Source organism: Cetorhinus maximus, chromosome 18, assembly GCF_964194155.1.
Source record: "Cetorhinus maximus chromosome 18, sCetMax3.hap1.1, whole genome shotgun sequence".
In the NCBI taxonomy this organism is placed as follows: domain Eukaryota; kingdom Metazoa; phylum Chordata; class Chondrichthyes; order Lamniformes; family Cetorhinidae; genus Cetorhinus; species Cetorhinus maximus.
Window position 1 is genome coordinate 71,254,773 of NC_135896.1, and position 19,179 is coordinate 71,273,951.

Consider the following 19,179-nt stretch of genomic DNA (forward strand, 5'->3'; position numbering starts at 1 on the left):
AACTGAACTAACTGTTGAATGCGGAGCATTACTTGGGCATTCTTTTGATCAGGGTCAGTCAGTGACTGTAGAGTTTGACCATTGCCACCAAATAAAATACTGCATGTGCCCTCCCAGAGAGGAGGACCATTATTGTTATTGGCCCAGTGAAGCTAAGAGTGTACAAATGAATCGGATGCCAGCTCACCATTATCACTGATGCAAACTGTATGTAATGGTGCCAACGATCAGGAAAGACTTGAAATGTACTGGTATACACCTGTGTGGTCTCATTCTAAGGATATCCAATTGTGTAAAAGGCCTCAAAAGAGTGATCAGCTGCCGGAGTGACCCTGCTTGTGGATTCTTTACAACCTGAACCTATTGATTGTTTTAGTCAGGCCCTAGGTTTCAAGTAAGTTACTACGGAGGGAAAAGATTTTAACTGATGATATGTGATTGACTTAAACAAATGAGCAATTGTCTTGTTGATCAGTTACGGGGATGAACGAATTAGAACACTTAATGGCCCAGTTCATCAGCAAACCACTCGCATGACCAATCCATTCAGATTTTTAAAAATCTGCACTCTGTCAACATTAGGGTGTGGGGAGGACGCAAAGGGATATGGACAAGTTAAATGAGTAGGAAAGAACAGGGCAGAAGGAATATGATGTGGAGAACTGTGAAGTTATCCACTTTGGTAGGAAAAATATTTTTTAATTGAAGAGAGACCAAGCAATGTTGGTATTTGGAGGAGGGCCCTGGATGCCCTTGGACACAAATCATAAGGTTAATATGCAGGTACAGCAAGCGTTTGGGAAAGCAAATTTATATTAGCCTTTATTAGAGAAGAATTCAAGTACAAGAGTAAAGAAATCTTATTGCAATTGTGTAGGGCCTTGGTGAGACCACACCTGGGGTACTGTGAACAATTTTAGTCTCCTTACCTAAGGAAGGATATACTTGCCTTGGAGAAAGTGTAACAAAGGTTCTCTAGACTGATTCCTGGGATGAGGGAATTGTCTTAAGAGGAAAGATTAAATAGATGAGGCCTGTGTTTTCAAGGGTTGAGAAAAATGAAAGGTGACCTGATTGAAACATAGAATTTACTGGTTTGAGAGGTTGTTTCCCCTTAACGGAGAGCATTGCGCTAGGGGTCACAGCCTCAGAATAAGGGGTCAGTTATTTAGAACTGAGGTGAGAAATCTCCACTCGAAAGATTGTGAACTACCCCAAAGTGCCGTGGATGTTCAATTGTTGAGTAATCAAGTTAGGGAGTGATAGATTTGTGGATATTAAGCGATATGGGGAAAAGTGAAATTAATGTTAAGAGTTCAGTCATGATTTTATTGAATGGTAAAGGAGGGGCTCGAAGGGCCTAATGACCGACTACTATTTCTTAACTTATATTTTAACATGCAAACCAAACCAGATTGGATTGTGCACTGCACAGATTTGATTGCTAAATAAATGCAACAGATTTTCAAACCCAGGCAAACTGAAACATGCAAACCAGATTTATTGGTTCTATATGTTGTCGCAAAAGATGTTGTTTGCTAAATTTCATGAACTCAGGTTTGTTGGCTATTATAAAACAGATGAAAATCCTAAGATCATGCCAGCAAGATGATACGTTATTTGTTGCTTCCTAGGAGATTCTTGGGTTGTGTGTTGGTGTATCAAATAGGCCATTAAATGAGATGTAATCAATCGTTTGTTGTAACAATGCACATAAAGGAATGCCACAGTTCTGGCCAATTTCTTGAATTAATTATCTTAAAGTCGAATGGCTGGATATATATATTATTCTGATGTACCACATTATAATAATGAACAGTAAAGTTTAAAAATTTCAAACATGAACTGTAATTTAGAGCTAGTTTTAACAAGCCTTGAAATTACCAACAGCTTAGAGTCATAGAGCTATAGAGATCTGCAGCACAGAAAAAGGCCCTTCGGCCCATCGAGTCTGTGCCAGTCAAACAAGTACCTAACTATTCTAATCCCATTTTCCAGCACTAGGCCCATAGCCTTGTATGCCATGGCATCGCAAGTGCGCATCCAAATACTTATTAAAAGTTATGAGGGTATCTGCCTCTACCACCCTTTCAGGCAGTGAATACCAGATTCCCAACACCCTCTGGGTGAAAAAATTCTTCCTCACATCCCCTTTAAACCTCCTGCCCCCTAACTTAAATCTATGCCCCCTGGTTATTGACCCCTCCACCAAGGGAAAAAGTTCCTTCCTGTCTACCCTATCTATGCCCCTCATAATTTTATACATCTCAATCATGTCCCCCCTCAATCTCCTCTGCTCCAGGGAAAATAACCACAGTCTATCCAATCTCTCCTCATAACTAAAACTCTCCAGCCCAGGCAACATCCTGGCAAATCTCCTCTGCACTCTCTCTAGTGCAATCACGTCCTTCCTATAATGCGGATTCCAGAACTGCACATAATACTCTAGCTGTGGCCTAACCCTAACCCAGCATTTTATACAGTTCCAGCATAACCTCCCTGCTCTTATATTCTATGTCTCAGCTAATAAAGGCAAGTATCCCATATGCCTTGTTAACCACCTTATCTACCTGTCCTGCTACAGTAAGGGACCGGTGGACATGCACACCAAGGTCCTTCTGATCCTTGGTACTTCCCAGGGTCCTAGCATTCATCGTGTATTCCCATGCCTTGTATGTCCTGCCCAAGTGCATCACCTCACACTTATCCAGATTAAATTCAGTTTGCCACTGATCAGCCCACCTGACCAGCCCGTCTATATCTTCCTGTAATCTAAGGCTATCCTTCTCACTATTTACCACCCCACCAATTTTCGTGTCATCTGCGAACTTACTGATCCACCCTCCTACATTCAAGTCTAAATCGTCTATATATACCACAAACAGCAAGGGGCCCAACGCTGATCCCCACTGGACACAGGCATCCAGTCACAAAAACACCTCTCAACCATCACCCTCTGCTTCCTGCCACTCAGCCAATTCTGGATCCAATTTGCCAAATTGCCTTAAATCCCATGGGCTCTTACCTTCGTTATCAGTCTCCCATGCGGGACCTCATTAAAAGCCTTGCTGAAGTCCAAGTAGACTACATCAGATGCATTGCCCTCATCTACACACCTGGTCACCTTTTCGAAAAATTCAATCAAATTGGTCAGACATGACCTCCCCACAACAAAGCCATGCTGACTGTCCTTGATTAACCCCTGCCTCTCCAAGTGTAGATTAATCTGTCCCTCAGAATTGCTTCCAATAGTTTCCCCACCACTGAGGTTAGACTAACTGGCCTGTAGTTCCCTGCTTTATCCCTTCCTCCCTTCTTGAATAACGGTACCACATTGGCTGTCCTCCAGCCCTCTGGCACCTCTCCTGTGGCCAGAGAGGTATTGAAAATTATTGCCAGTGCCCCTGCTATTTCCTCCCTTGCTTCACTCAACAGTCTGGGATACATTTCATCTGGGCCTGGAGATTTATCTACTTTTAAGCCTGCCAGACCACTTAGAACCTCCTCCCTTTCTATGCTAATTTCTTTAATTCTATCACTGTCCTTCTGATTTCCATACCAATGTTGTCCCTTTCACTTGTGAACACCGGCACAATGTATTTATTTAGAACCCTACCTACGTCTTCCGGCTCCACATACAAATTACCACTATGGTCCTTAATGGGCCCTACTCTTTCCCTAGTTACCCCCTTGCTCTTAATGTACTTGTAAAATAACTTTGGATTTTCCTTTATTTTACCTGCCAATATTTTTTCATGCCTCCTTTTTCTTCTCCTAATTTCCTTTTTAAGTTTCCCCCCTACACATTCTGTACTTCTCTAGGGCTTCTGCTGTTTATACAAGTTATAATTATATGAGTTATAATTTAAATACCCATTTTCTATGGTCATATACAATAACTGTTATCATGTGAACATCATTAAGATGAGCTTCCTTAAGGTATTATGAAATTCTACTTTTGTTTGCTTAGAGATAAGCACATCACTGACTGTTTTCACTTAATTCAAAGTGACGTGTCGTTAGGGACTAAAAATCCACAGCAGGATTCTCTGATCTTCCAGTGGACAACTGCACCACTAGATATGAAATATTCTTCCAGTTAAGGGGAATTCCAAGTTTGATTCTCTGTCTGGGCTGATCTCAAGTACTCAAGGCACTATAATTTACCTCACCATACCGCAGTTAAAAAGGGGAAAAGTTTCATTGGAGTTCCTACCCTAATGTGTTATCCAGTAACACCTACCGAAAATACTTATATAAATGATGGCTTGGTTTTGCTAATTCATCCATTGATTGTACCTGCTGGTTCAGTTGCTCACAGTTGTGGAGTATATCCAAGACGACTTTCCTGTAACCTCCTCTGTTCAGGAGATGTCTGGTTGAAAATCTTCTTTATTGTAATCTACAGTTGATGGGAACTAACTGCAAACTCATGTTAAATGCAACTTCAACCTAAAGCAAGTTATGGAAGTTAGTTGTTTTAAACATGAATGCATCTCAAGCAAATAAATGGCTCAAAATTGGTATTTTTTATTTGTAATCCTAAAAGCTTTGCCCAGTTTAAGAAATGTAGTTGCTTTCTGGCGTTCAGTAATTGACCAGAAATTAATAATTTAAAATTTAGATTTTGACTTGGAGTCGCTGTAACTCAATAAAGTAAGTCATAAAACCAGAACTCATGAGAGCCAGATTTTGTGTGCAATTCCTCTTGAACTGTATCACTCCATCAGTTCACATCAAAGAGCCATGGATGATGAAATTCAAGTCAGCTGATCAATTATGCTTCTCATCTCTATAAGGATAAAGGGTCAGTGTGAGGTTTAAGACAAACAAGGGATCTGGATTCAATTTCGCCACAGACTGATGGAATGAGAGCTCTGTATGTTGACTGTTGGTGGCATACATGAAACGAGGTTGCTTAGTCTCCAATCAGAACAAAAAATTGCTGGAAAAGCTTTGCAGGTCAGGCAGCATCTGTGGAGAGAAATAGAGTTAACGTTTCAGGTCAATGATCCTTCTTCATCTGTTTCTTTGCACAGATTCTGCCTGATCTGAGTTCTTTCAGATTTCCAGCATCTGCATTATTTTGCTTTTGCTTTGTTTCGGTCCAGTTTCAAGTGGGTCTGGACCTACAGCACCAAACTGATGCTAATTCAGCACCACTGGCAGTCCCATCAGATGGCTGGTGTGGGAAATTAGAACAAATGTCTAACTGGTGTTGTAAAGGGTGAACTCCTACTGAGATCGATGGTGATGCAAAGTTTTGGGGCAGAGCAGAGGGAGGCTTTGCATTTCACTGTTGTCGCTTGGAAGTATGTGACTTAGGGTACCAGAAAAGTGTTTCATTCCCCAGCACTAACATCACAAATCCCTTGATGAGCACAGGCATTTTCTCAAGGGGAAGAACATAAATAAAAATCGTTTTTAAGTGGTTGAAACATGCAAAGAAGTCAAATTCAAAGCTGAGGAAAGGCTGCTCTGTTGAACAGGATTTGACAGACAAAGACTGTTTTTATTTTCATTCATTTAGCTTTCAAGTGTGTTAAATATGTACTTGTATGTCAATCAGTCAACAATGCCAATGTATTTTGTCCATTGGTGAATACACTGTTTGTTCTCAATCTCATTATTCTTGCAGATGAAGAAACTCAAATGTGCAAGACTTGCAAGCTTGTTAACTGCTGGTCAAAGCAGAAACTTAGCCTCTGAATATTAATTGGAGTTGTGGGGTAACTGCACTCTTGGCCATCACCAGAGGTTGTTGTTCTTCTAATCCTTTGAAAAATATTTAGCAGTTTCCTGCCCCTTTTCTCTCTTCCCTTTAGTGTGCTGGATGTGATTCCAGTCATTGCTGTTCTCTGGTACCTTGCCCAAACGGCTATTTCATTTGAATCGAGATATTGAGAGCTAACAGAGCTCTGTCCTTATTCAATGCCATTTTCTAGAAGTTACCAGATAGCAATCAGTCCTTCCCCTCCTAGCCATGAGTTACTGAAGCCTTCATTGCCCAGCCACAAACCAGAATCTGGAGCCTGCCTTGTCTGCCCAACATATGGCTACACAATATAATGTGAAATTTTATTTTATTTTATTTTGATTTTTCACCAAAGACCTGTATAATTGCAGCAATATCTCCTTACTCTTATAATGTGGTTTCTGTGGCTCCCTGGTAGAGCCTTGTGCTCTGTTTGACAAACATACTTCTTTCGGTGTACGTAAGAAGGCAAGAACATAAGTAGGAGCAGGAGTTGACCATAAAGTCCCTCAAGCCTGCTCTGCCTTTCATTAAGATCATGGCTGATTTTCTAACTCATCTTGCCGCACTATCCTCATATCCCTAATTCCCTTAAATCCCAAAAAGCTACCAATCTCAGTCTTGAATATACTCAACAACTGAGCATCCGCAGCCCTCTGGGATGGAGTATTCCAAAGATACACAACTCTGAGTGACCGATCTCTTACCCTGAGACATGATGTCTAGTTCTAAACTCTCCAGCCAGGAGAAATGGCCTCTTAGGAAGGTTTGACAGTATAGATAACAAGAATTTTATGTTTCAATTACATCACCTTTCAATCTTCGAAAATCCAGAGAATATAGGCCCCATCCCAGGAACCAATTTCATGAACCTTCATTACACCACCCTTAAGGCAAATACATCTTTTCCTCAGGTAAGGCAAACAAAATGATACATAGTCTTCCAGCTATGTCTCACCAAAGACCTGTGTAATTGCAGCAATATCTTCTTACTCTTGTACTCACAATACTGTATTAAAAGCCTACATACAATTTGCCTTCCTTATTATTGGCACGTTAACTTGCTGTGGACTTTGAGACCGCACAGCTTTTTTACGACTGTTCTTACTGAGTTTTTGCTAAGAAAGAGGTTTTCCAACTAAAATTTTTTTTAAAACCCCAAAGGATTAACTTTGGACCTGGATCTCCACTCCACTGCCACCCCCCGCCCAGCCCCACCCCGCCCTGCCACTGCCACCACATCTCTTGTCCAGGCAAAGCTGCATACCTTATTTCGAGCAGAATCAGTGAGTAATAATCGGATTTCTGCAGGCTACATTCTTTTTCTTTTTTCAAAAAAAGTGCTCATTTGAAAAGGATTTAGTTGAGATCAGGGGTTAACAAATAATAGCATATTCCAGAAATTGGGAGGTTGTGGACAAACTTTAATAGTAATGTAATGCTGGAGCTGGGGAAATATTTCTGTTAACCTAACCAGTAAGAGGTCACATAAATATATAAAAAAGAAAGACTTGCATTTACATAGTACTTTTCACAACCACAGGATGTCTCAAAGCACTTTACAGTCAATTAATTACTTTTGAAGTGTAATCACAGTTGTGACATAAGAAATGTGGCACTAACTTGTGCACAGGAAGCACCCATAAACAACAGTGCTAGTGACCAGATAATCTGTCTTTGTCATGTTGATTGAGGGATAAATATTGGCCAGGACACCGGGGAGAACTCCCCTGCTCATCTCTGAAATAATGCCATGGGATCTTTTACATCCACCCAAGCAGGCAGATGGAGCTTCAGATTCACCACTCACTGAAAAGACTGCACCTGCCAGAGTGTAGCATATATTAGAGTGTAGCATTCCTTCAGTACTGCACTGGATGTCAGCCTTGAATTTAGTGCACAAGCCCTGGAGTGGGAATTGAACCTGAACCTTGTGACTTAGGCATACGTGTTACCCACTGAGCCACAGCTGACACTGAGGCATAAAGTACAGAGATTGGGTGGGTCAAAGTGGCTATTATACAAAATTTCAATCTTTAATGGGGTTAAAATCATTTTTAATTCCCAATTAAGAACTCCGCATTGCTCCAAATTTCTTCAGAGACCTGCAGCAAAAATGTTAAAGCTCTTGGTTCCTTTAGCATTTGTGTCAGATAGCATTATTTCAATTTAACAGTTTCAAAGTCCTTGTTCAGTGGAACCCTAGAAGCGTCTTTTTTTAGTTTGAATAAATTATTTAGTGAGCTAGCTTTAGCTTTTTTCCTGTCGGTTACTGGTTGCATGTTGATTCTAGTATCATGTAAGGCTTAACCCTGGAAATTATTGGAATGTTAATTTAAATAGATGCAAGATAGATTGATACTACAGAGACTTAACAAGATTTACAGTATTGTTGTAAGCAGTAAGTCCCAGGACAGAATTCATGATATTTACCATAGTAATGTGATATATTGACATTTGTAACTTTGAATGCATAATTTATAACGACTGGCATGACAAATTTATAACTGCCAATTTGGATGTTATAATGTTACTTCTACCTAATTGCCTACACATTTGAAGTAACTCCACTGCTTTCTTCATAACTTGGCTGGAGAACTATCTGGTTTCCTACCCAATTGAAACAAACAAATACACAAAAAGTTTTCATGTTCTCAGCAAAGTGTTGTTCTGTGGAGAGCAGCATAGACTCAATGGGCTGAATGACCTCCTGTTCCGTAAATGACTGTCTCTAGGACTGCTCCGGTTGTACCAACTTCCTAGCTACTATCTGAAGTCAAACAAAAAATTGGGGAGAAAAGCAAGAAGGAAAGTTGAAATGTCAAAGTAAAATAAGCAAAAAAAAAATGGGTTGAATGTGACTTTTTGCTGGAGAGGCAGAGATGGAAATATGTAACTCTGTGGGGTGGGGTGGTGGTTGTGTTTACAGATCATTGAACGCTGTCTGCTTAAACATGTTAACTAGTTGTAATGCAGCTCAACTGTGCATAGCTTTTAAGGTCTTAAAAAATTAACGTCTAACCTGATGCAGACCAAATAATTTGTAGCATGATAATTGAGAATTTCTGATTCACTTCCTCCCCATCTTTCCATTTTTCCTTGTAGGTAGTGTGCATTGGTTTCATTTCATGTATAAAAAAGTCTGTTCTTTTGAGGGAATTGCTTTGTGTTGAGACCTTTATTGCTTCTTGAGCAGAATAATTGCTAATCCCTTGTCCACTTATTGATTCCATGGCAGTCCTTTACTAATGTTTAAACTAAAGACTAGGCCTTTATGTTGATCTTTCTCAGATAAATTATTGAAAATAACACACATTTTGGCATTGTATTGTTTCTTTGCAACAAATCTAAAAATGCTCTAGCTTAAAAACTCAACTGGAAAAGCAAATTCATGCCCTTTTGTGTAGTGTTGTAAACAAGTGTGTCTAGAAGAAAACCTTTCAATATCTCATGTTTTCTTTGAAAATAAGTAGCAACATAGTAGACATGTTGAGCCCAAGTTAACCCTTGGGAAACCAACTGAGTGAGCCCATGCTCTAGTGTGAAGCTTGCCAGTTCACAAAATATAGTTTTGTATTTTCCCTACAAATTGAAGCCTGATGAAACCAATCTTAACTCTCATCTCAGTACAAAATGCTAATTTGGTGTCACTCTTTCTTAAACTGGAATCTTCCTTTAAACGGGGGGACAGTTCCCTTGAATTTGTTTCTCTATTATTGATGATTTTAGACCATGTTGCCTTTTGAAGATATATGACCCCCTTTCCATCTGTTGTAAGTTGTTGTGAAATTTAATTGATAGTGCTCCAATTGCATTTTTGCTGAATCAGTACTAACATTATGCTTGACACTCTATGCCGAGTGTTAGCATACTCTGAATTAATTATTTTAAAATCTTTAGCTTTTACAGCATTTTCCTGTGGTTTAGCTAAATCACTTTGCTATTGAAAATCATTTTTGTTTTTTAGTAACAAGCCAACCCCAGCAATATTTGTTCTAAGTGGTCAGTCCTCCGTTAGTATAACCCAGGAGAGGTTCTAAAATTGAGAACGATAATTATCTGATAACAATAGCTGAATTGGGAAACATTCAATAGCTTTAATTACTTGTGGCTAGACCTTCTCCTCCCTACAATGTGCGCACATGTTTTTATTTATTATGATGCAAGATACTTCATATAATTTACATCCACCAATTTAAAAACCAGCCCTTTATTGAAAGAGACCTGGCAGTGTATCCCCAAGGTTCTTTCGCTTTGTTTTTAAAACCCAACACTCAATTTGTAGCCTGATGACCAGATTAAATATTATGACCTGCCAACTGGATTCCATTGCCTTGATCATCCACTCATTAAAGTGAGAAATGAGTGACCAATTTGGGCAATGGAACGTTGACCTCACTGTTGGCTTTGAGAATTAATCTCAGAATATTAACTGTTTATAACCTGTAAATAGGAACCATACAATGTTAGTCTGGTACTCTATACAGAATGAGATTGTTAAATCCAGGATATCTTTGACATGAGTTCCTGCACATTAGGAACTGAATGGAAATGGTCAAACATATTTTAATTGTGACTTGCTTTCATACCCTTCAGGTGTAAGATTAAATGCAGTGTTGCCCAACATTACCTTGTGGTTATGTAATCCAAAATCTGTTTGATTTTACATGATATACTTCTAAACAATTGCATTTTGTTACATAACATTCTGATTTCTATAATATAAGTTCTATTGCAGTATTCCAAGTTGTTGATCAAGAAGACTATCTATTGTAGTGTGGCTACGTTCATTTGTTTTGTCCTGCTCCAGTTGTGTACACAATTGCTGGGACTGTGAACCATCAACCCAATATTCTAGTTTCCTACCCTACCCAAGGTTGTAGTTTGCCAACAGACCCAAAGTTGAGAAGGCTTGTTAAGTGGCTTTTCCCCAGATTGCATTCACTTGACTGATTTTACTTTTACTCCATTGGAAAAAATTAAGTGAAATTTCAGCTATCCCCTCTGTGATCTCATTTGGTGGGATGATTGAATTGTGTTTTTGCTCTTCTGACTTGCATGTTGTAATCAAGTCTTACCACAATGTGATCATTGACTCCTAGGGCAGTATTCATTTACACTGCTTGTAATCCAAGCTTTCAGCTATAGAGTGTACCGTTGGAAATTAATAAAATTTTGTAGACTAGATGCTTAGTTGCATAAGACCATAAATTTACCTGAGTTATCTTTGATTTCTGGGAATTGCAAGAACGAAAGGTCAATTATCTGTTCAGAATGGAAATTGTCACGCTTTTGAAAATGCAGCTTGTATTTGTTGAAAAACTTTTAGAAATTAATTTTGTTCCTCCTTCAGGTCCACAAAGTTCCTGGTTGAACTGCTTCCAGGTTTCACTCTGGAATTCACCTTGGCATTTGATTGTTGTCCAAGGTTACTCTCCTACATTGCTTTTTATCCTTTACTCCATGTGGACAATGCTGAGTTCCTGCTTGATGTGTCCTGGCTGGGATCAGAATGCTTGTGCACGCAAACCTGCTTTGTATCCCTATCTACGTTGTGTGGCTTGGTGGCCATACTATTGTGCTGTGCCTGGAATCATTTAGTGTTGATGTATACATTTAAAAAATGTTCCTTTTTTTCTTTTTAAAAAAGACACCCCTGTAATGAAAAAGTAGATGTGCCTCTGTTCTGTTATTTATTATAATTTTTATATTGTTACGTAAAATGTTTTCTTTTGTTTCAGCAGGTATAAAAATCATTAAATCTTTTTTAATGCACTTTTCTTCTTGTAGAACTCTGTAGTTATAATCTTGCATGTCTGATACTTGTACTAATGTTGCTAGACAAAACCTCTCAAAATAAATTGTATTAATTATTAATACATCCATTTGGGCATGATCTAGCCGTTTTGAAATTTCTCAGCTAACTTAGTTTCCTCAGTAAGGTTGATTTACCAACATTAATGTTTAATAAATCTGACTAAGGATCATTAGACTTGGCAGCAGCACCCATTTCATTTCACTCATGTTATTGTTTGCAACTCTGCATAACCGTTATATTGATTTAAGCCGTACCAGTGGGAAATTACCTACAATTTGCAATGCTGACATGGTCATGCCACATCCTGTTTGAGGTGACCATGTTCTTCATTTTGTTTTAATTCAGTATGCATTTAGTTAAAAATTTCAGAAAATACTGAAGGTACAATAATACAATGAAGTGTTTTGCAATTTCTGTTGCACTTAAATTGAGTAACAATGCTAACTGTAGCCGTGCTTGGTCCTTGTGCCTCTGATCCAAAATGTCTCAGTGCTGCTAAAACTGCTGCTGCCAACTTGAACTGAGCTTGGAAATGTTCTTGAGCACTCAGCTGAGATCGAATGTAACTAGTGTCTCTGCATGTGGCAGGCATCCGGACTATCTCTGTCCACTCCTGATTCACACTGGTGGCTTGTAGCTTACTTTAAGTCCATGTAATGCACTGCATTATTATGGGTGATCTTCACGTATGTTTCTTTACATCCTTTCGGAGAACCTTTCCGGACTAGTTCTCGTGCTTTGGTTTGAAACTTTTGCTGTAATTGTAGCTTCCTGCAGTAATAGTCTCCTGACTTGTTCTCCCTGTCACTCCAGGAAAGGAAGTTCTTCAAAGCCCTGTTTGGAAAAGTAAGTTTGAATGCCTAGACTTCTGTTGATACATTAAGGGGTTACACCACTACATTTATATATTAAATGGCAACTTTCAATGTTCAATTTATTGGCTAAGATTTCATAAAACTGTATGTGTTCAGTTATAAGCTGAACTTTTGAGTGAGAAGAATGGTTTGCAGTTTTTTTTCACTGGCCCAGAATCGTTTGCTGCAAGTTGGTTTGTGTGATGTGATTATCAAGTATTTTTTTGCTATTGTAACTGTTTTTGAAACATGCATGTATTAATGTTTGGGGAGGAGAGGGATTTGCCCCAGGCTCAAGAAATAATAACTCGATTCCTTAAAAAATATAGAAGGGACCACACTTTGGCAGTTCTTGCCTATGAACTTTTAAGAGTGATGTATTAAAATGTGTTGATTAAAACTGACAAAGGAATCTAAAACCTTAGTAATCCCTTACTTCATCCTTCATTTGTTTTAAAAATCTGCATCGTGGCTTCATCCTTGAATGTAGTATGATGTGTTGCAACTATAGAGATTTGCACAACATCGCTGAAATGATAATGAATGACAGATTAACTTGAATTTCTCAAAGTGCTTGGGTACTTGCTAGGACACCATTTTCATCAAGATTCTTTACTGATATACACAAAAAGGTGGCCTGAAATCTTGAAGGCGGAGTTTACTATGAGTCTATTACAGAGCCAGCATTGCATTGCCCGGAGGAGCTGTACAAACTTTACATGTGGATGGTCCATGGTGTATCACTTGGGGTTGAATATTGACTCCCAAAAATGGTTGGGTTGGGGCTGTGTCTGAGGTCAAATTGCAAAAAAAAGAACCTGACTGCAGTATGAACTCTGAGGTTCCCCAACCGCGTCAGTTTTAATGAAGGCAGGATGAGGGGTGGATGACCAGGTTGGCCAGTGAAAGGGTCACTAACAGTGCTATCAAGTGGCACTTGCTTAGCAATAACCTGCTCACTGACACCCAGTTTGGTTTTCGCCAGGACCACTCAGCTCTTGACCTCATTACAGCCTTGGTTCGAACATGGGCAAAAGAGCTGAACTCCTGAGGTGAGTTGACATCAAGGCAGCATTTGACAAAGAGTGTGGCATCGAGGACCCCTAGCAAAACTGGAGTCAGTGGGAATCAGGGAGAAAACTCTGCACTGGTTGGAATCATACCTAGCACAAAGGAAGGTGGTTGCGGTTGTTGGAGGTCAGTCATCTCAGCTCCATGACGTCGCAGGAGTTTGTCAGGGTCGTGTCCTCAGCCCAACCATCTACAGCTGCTTCATCAATGACCCACCTTCCATCATAAGGTCAGCAGCAGGGACATTCGCCGATGATTGCACGGTGTTCAGCACCATTCGCGACAACTCGGATGCAGAAGCAGTCCATGTCCAAATGCAGCAGGACCTGGACAATATCCAGGCTTGGGATGACAAGCGGCAAGTAACATCCGCGCTACACAAGTGCTAGGCAGTGACCATCTCCAACAAGAGAGAATCTAAACATTGCCCCTTGACATTCAATGGAATTACCATCACTGAATCCCCACTATCAACATCCTGGAAGTTACCATTGACCAGAAACTGAACTGGACCAGCCATATAAATACTGTGGCTGCAAGGACAGGTTAGAGGCTAGGAATTCTGCGATGAGTAACTCACCTCCTGACTCCCCAAATCCTGACCACCATCAACAAGGCACAAATCAGGAGTGTGATGGAATACTCCCCACTTTCTTGGATGAGTGCAGCTCCAACAACACTCAAGCTTGACACCATCCAGAACAAAGCAGCTCGCTTGATTGGCACCGCATTCACAAACATTCACTCCCTCCACCACCACCGACGCACAGTAGCAGCAGTGTGTATCATCTACAAGATGCACTGCAGGAATTCACCAAGACTCCTTAGACAGCACCTTCCAAACACACAACCACCACCATCTAGAAAGACAAGGGTAGCAGATAGATGGAAATACCACCGCATGAAAGTTCATCTCCAAGTCACTCACCATCCTAATTTGGAAATATATCGCCGTCCCTTCATTGTTGCTGGGTCAAAATCCTGGAATTCCCTTCCGAACGGCACTGTGGGTGTACTACACCACATGGACTGCAGCGGTTCAAGAAGGCAGCTCACCACCACCTTCTAAAGGGCAATCAGGGGTGGGCAATAAATGTTGGCCTAGCCAGTGACGCCCACATACCATGAATGAATTTTTTAAAATCTCCTTCCTCAACCATCTCTCCCACTCCCCAGTGCATAAGAACAAAAACAAAAATACCTGGAAAAACTCAGCAGGTCTAACAGCAGCTGCGGAGAGGAATACAGTTAACGTTTCGAGTCCAAATGACTTCATCAGAACTAAGGAAAAATAGAAAAGAGGTGAAATATAAGCTGGTTTAAGGGGGGGTGGGACAGGTAGAGTTAGGTAGAGGGCCAATGATAGGTGGAGATTGCCAAAAGGTGTCATAGACAAAAGGACAAAGAGATGTTGACCAGGTTTCTTTTTAAAAGCTCAATGATTAATTTAATTTAAAACAAAACTCCTTTTAACGAGTTGCAAGTACTGGCTGACACACAATTGTAATCGGGAAGTATATCTATCTTTTCCTGCAGAGTTTCCCCAGCGCACGCGCGCGCACATATATACATGGGCTTTGGAGGATGGGCTTTATAAAATAAAAGATAAAGTCCGCAGGGCCTCGACGCTGTCAACCTGGAGTTCTCTTGTGCTAGTCCTGGTGGATGCCTGGACATTCTCACCACTGGTCTCAGCTTTGCAGGTCCAAATACAGACTGGTTACACTGAGATGAGGGTTCTCTACAGGTTGATAGCCACACACAAATTTAGGCAAGATAGAGAGAGGGAGCCAGTCAAGGTAGCCGCCTTTCCTCAGCTTGCTCTCCAACAAGACTGCCTTCCAAACAAGCAGGTGCACGACTTAAGTTTTTTTTTCTCTCTGCCATGTTTCTCTGCCTTTTTGTCTCCCAGCTTTTCATTAAGTAAAGTGCTTTGCAGTTCAACAAGCAAACAACTCCTTCTCAAGTACCATAGAGGTCAGGAGATTTCTTGGAAGAAGCCTGCTTGTTTATAGTTCCAAGGTGAACTTGTGACCTTTTTAAAAAAAAATCCCAGGTGAGCATCCAGATGACCGGATCATATCAAATCCTTCCATTTTGTAAAAGAAGACTTTAGTCTTGAGAGATATGATTCTAACAGATCCATTAAGCCAATATGTGTAATTTGTTAAGTACAAAATATTCATTGAATAGAATTGATGACCACATGGTGTCCATTATCTTCACAAAAGTTATAATTTCAAGGCTAACTTGTTTCTTGCTCAATGGGGGGCTTTCTGATTAAAGTGTAGAAGCTTTCACATGCACTCTATAATGCTGTGTTTTTTAGGTATGGATCATGTATTTTTAAATAGTTCTTTGGTTGAGCTATCCAGTTAATTCCGTTCTCCCACATTTCCCCCATAACCTTGTAATTTTTACCCTTTAAGTGTTTATCCTGATGTTCAACAACAATTTGTATATACCTTTAACATAGTAAAACATAGCAAGGAACTTGACAGGAGTATTATCAAATAAAATTTGTCACCGGGCCATATGTGAACTTAAGGCAGGTGGCCAAAAGCTTGGTTAAAGAATTAGGTTAAAGGAGCACCTTAAAGGAAGAAAGAGAGATGGAGAGGCTGAGAGAGAGAGCATTCCAGAGCTTAGGACTTTTGGCGAAGCACAGCCGTCAGAGATGGAGTGATGATGATTAAAATCAGGGATGCTTAACGGGCCAGAATTGGAGGAATGCAGATACCTCGGAGGATTGTAGGGCTGAAGGAGATTAGAGTTAGGGAGGAGGGGATGAAAACGAAGATGCAGATATTAAAATCAAGGGGCTGCCTAACTGGGAACCAATGTAGTTCAAGGAACATGGGTGACTGAGACTTAGTGGGAGTTAGGACGCAGGCAGCAATGTTTTAGATGACTTCAAGTTTGTAGAGGATAGAATGTGGGAGGCTAGCCAGGAGTCCTTGGAACAGCCAAGTCTTGAGGTAACAAAGGCATGGATGGGGCTTTGGGCAGCAAATGAGCTAAGATAGGTAGAGCTGGGCAATATTATCACAGAATCACAGTGCAGAAGAGGCCCTTCGGCCCATTGAATCTGCACCAACACGTGAGAAACACCTGACCTACCTACCTAATCCCATTTACCAGCACTTGGCCCATAGCCTTGAATGTTATGACGTGCTAAGTGCTCATCCAGGTACTTTTTAAAGGATGTGAGGCAACCCACCTCCACCACTCTCCCAGGCAGTGCATTCCAGACCCTCACCACCCTCTGGGTAAAAATGATTTTCCTCATATCCCCCTTAAACCTCCTGCCCCTCACCTTGAACTTATTTCCCCTCGTGACTGACCCTTCAACTAAGGGGAACAGCTGCTCCCTATCCACCCTGTCCATGCCCCTCATAATCTTGTACACCTCGATCAGGTCGCCCCTCAGTCTTCTCTGCTCCAACGAAAAGAACCCAAGTCTATCCAACCTCTCTTCATAACTTAAATATTTCATCCCAGGCAACATCCTGGTGAATCTCCTCTACACCCCCTCCAGTGCAATCACATCCTTCCTATAATGTGGCGACCAGAACTGCACACAGCACTCCAGCTGTGGCCTCACCAAGGTTCTATACAACTCCAACATGACCTCCCTACTTTTGTAATCTATGCCTCGATTGATACAGGCAGGTGTCCCATATGCCTTTATCACCACCCCAGTAACATGCCCCTCCGCCTTCAGAGATCTATAGACACACAAGGCCCCTTTGTTCCTCATAACTTCCTAGTGTCATGCCGTTCATTGAATACTTCCTTGTCAAATTACTCCTTCCAAAGTGTATCACCTCACACTTTTCAGGGTTAAATTCCATCTGCCACTTATCTGCCCATTTGACAATCCCGTCTATATCTTCCTGTAGGCGAAGACACTCAACCTCACTGTTAACCACCCGGCCAATCTTTGTGTCATCCGCAAACTTACTAATCCGACCCCCCCACATAGTCATCTATGTCGTTTATATCAGTGATGAATAATAGGGGACCCAGCACAGATCCCTGTGGTATGCCACTGGACACTGACTTCCAGTCACTAAAGCATCCTTCTGTCATCACCCTCTGTCTCCAACAACTAAGCCAATTCTGAATCCACCTTATCAAATTATTCCTTCTTTAGGCCTTCTTTATTTGTCTCCCATGTGGGACCTTGTCAAAGGCTTTGCTGAAATCCATATAAACTACATCAACTGCACTACCCTCATCTACACACCTGGTCACCTCCTCAAAAAATTGAATCAAATTTGTTAGGCATGTCCCTCTGACAAAGCCATGCTGACTATCCCTGATCAAACCTTGCCTTTCCAAGTGGAGATAGATTCTCTCCTTCAGAATTTTCTCCAATAGTTTCCCTACCACTGACGTGAGACTCACTGGTCTGTAGTTCCCTGGCTTATCTCTACAACCCTTCTTAAATAACGGAACCACATTAGCTGTTCTCCAGTCCTCTGGCACCTCCCCCGTGGCCAAAGAGGAATTAAAAATTTGGGTCAGAGCCCCTGCGATCTCCTCCCAGCAGTCTGGGACATAAATCATCCGGACCTGGAGATTTGTCTACTTTTAAGCCTGCCAACACCTCGAATACCTTGTCACTACCTATACATATTTGCTCAAGAACCTCACGATCTCTCTCCCCGAGTTCGATACCTTCATCTTCATTCTCTTGGGTGAAGACGGATGTGAATTATTCGTTCAACACTCTACCGATGTCCTCTGGCTCCACCCATAGATTGCCCCCTTGTTCCCTAATGGGCCCTACTCTTTCCCTGGTTATCCACTTCCCATTGATATACTTATAGAATATTTTGGGATTTTCCCTACTTTTACCAGCCAGAGCTTTCTCAAATTCCCCCTTTGCTCTCCTAATTGCTTTTTTAAGCTCCACCCTGCACTTTCTGTACTCCACTAATGCCTCCGCTGATTTGCTCCCCTTGTACCTACTAAAAGCCTCTCTTTTCCTTCTCATTGTATCCTGAATATCTTTGGTCATCCATGCTTCTCTGGGCTTATTACTCCTTCCTATCATCCTAGAAGGAACATGTTGAGAATTCCACAGGTTGACCACCCTCCGAGTGAAGAAATTTTTCCCCATCGCAGTCCTAAATGGCCTGCCCCGTATCCTGAGACTGTGGCCCCTGGTTCTAGACTCCCCAACCAGGGGAAACATTCTCCCTGCATCCAGTCTGTCTAGCCCTGTTAGAATTTTATATGTTTCAATCAGATCCCCTCTCATTCTTCCAAACTCAAGTGAACACAGGCCCATTTGAACCAATCTCTCCTCATACATATCAGCCTAGTGAGCCTTCGCTGCACTCCCTCAATGGCAAATATATCCTTTCTTAGGTAGAGACCCTAAAACTGCAAGCAGAACTCCAGGTGTGGTCTCACCAAGGCCCTGTATAACTGCAGCAAGACATCCCTACTTCTGAACACAAATCCTCTTGCAATGAAGGCCAGCATACAATTTGCCTTCCTAATTGCTTGCTGTTTGCTGCACCTGCCTATTTACTTTCATTGACTGACTGATGTACCCTTTGTACATCCACATTTCCCAATATATCACCATTTAAGTAATACTCTGCCTTTCTGTTTTTCACACCAAAGCATATAACTTCACATTTACCCACGTTATACTGCATCTACCA

The 19,179-nt window shown here is 41.0% G+C and overlaps 1 protein-coding gene across 13 annotated transcripts in view; it reads left to right on the forward strand.

Annotated features, from left to right (window-relative positions):
- The window catches only part of numb (NUMB endocytic adaptor protein), a 255,961-nt gene that overhangs the window by 176,767 nt on the left and 60,015 nt on the right, over positions 1-19,179 (forward strand). For 9 of the 13 annotated variants that reach the window (XM_078562884.1, XM_078562881.1, XM_078562880.1 and 6 more), the window contains one exon: positions 12,387-12,419. The exons of the other annotated variants lie outside the window; for them this stretch is intronic. In XM_078562884.1, coding sequence (XP_078419010.1) covers positions 12,387-12,419 — 33 coding nt within the window. Of the gene's footprint in view, positions 1-12,386; positions 12,420-19,179 lie in introns of those variants that run through there. 13 annotated transcript variants of the gene reach the window in all.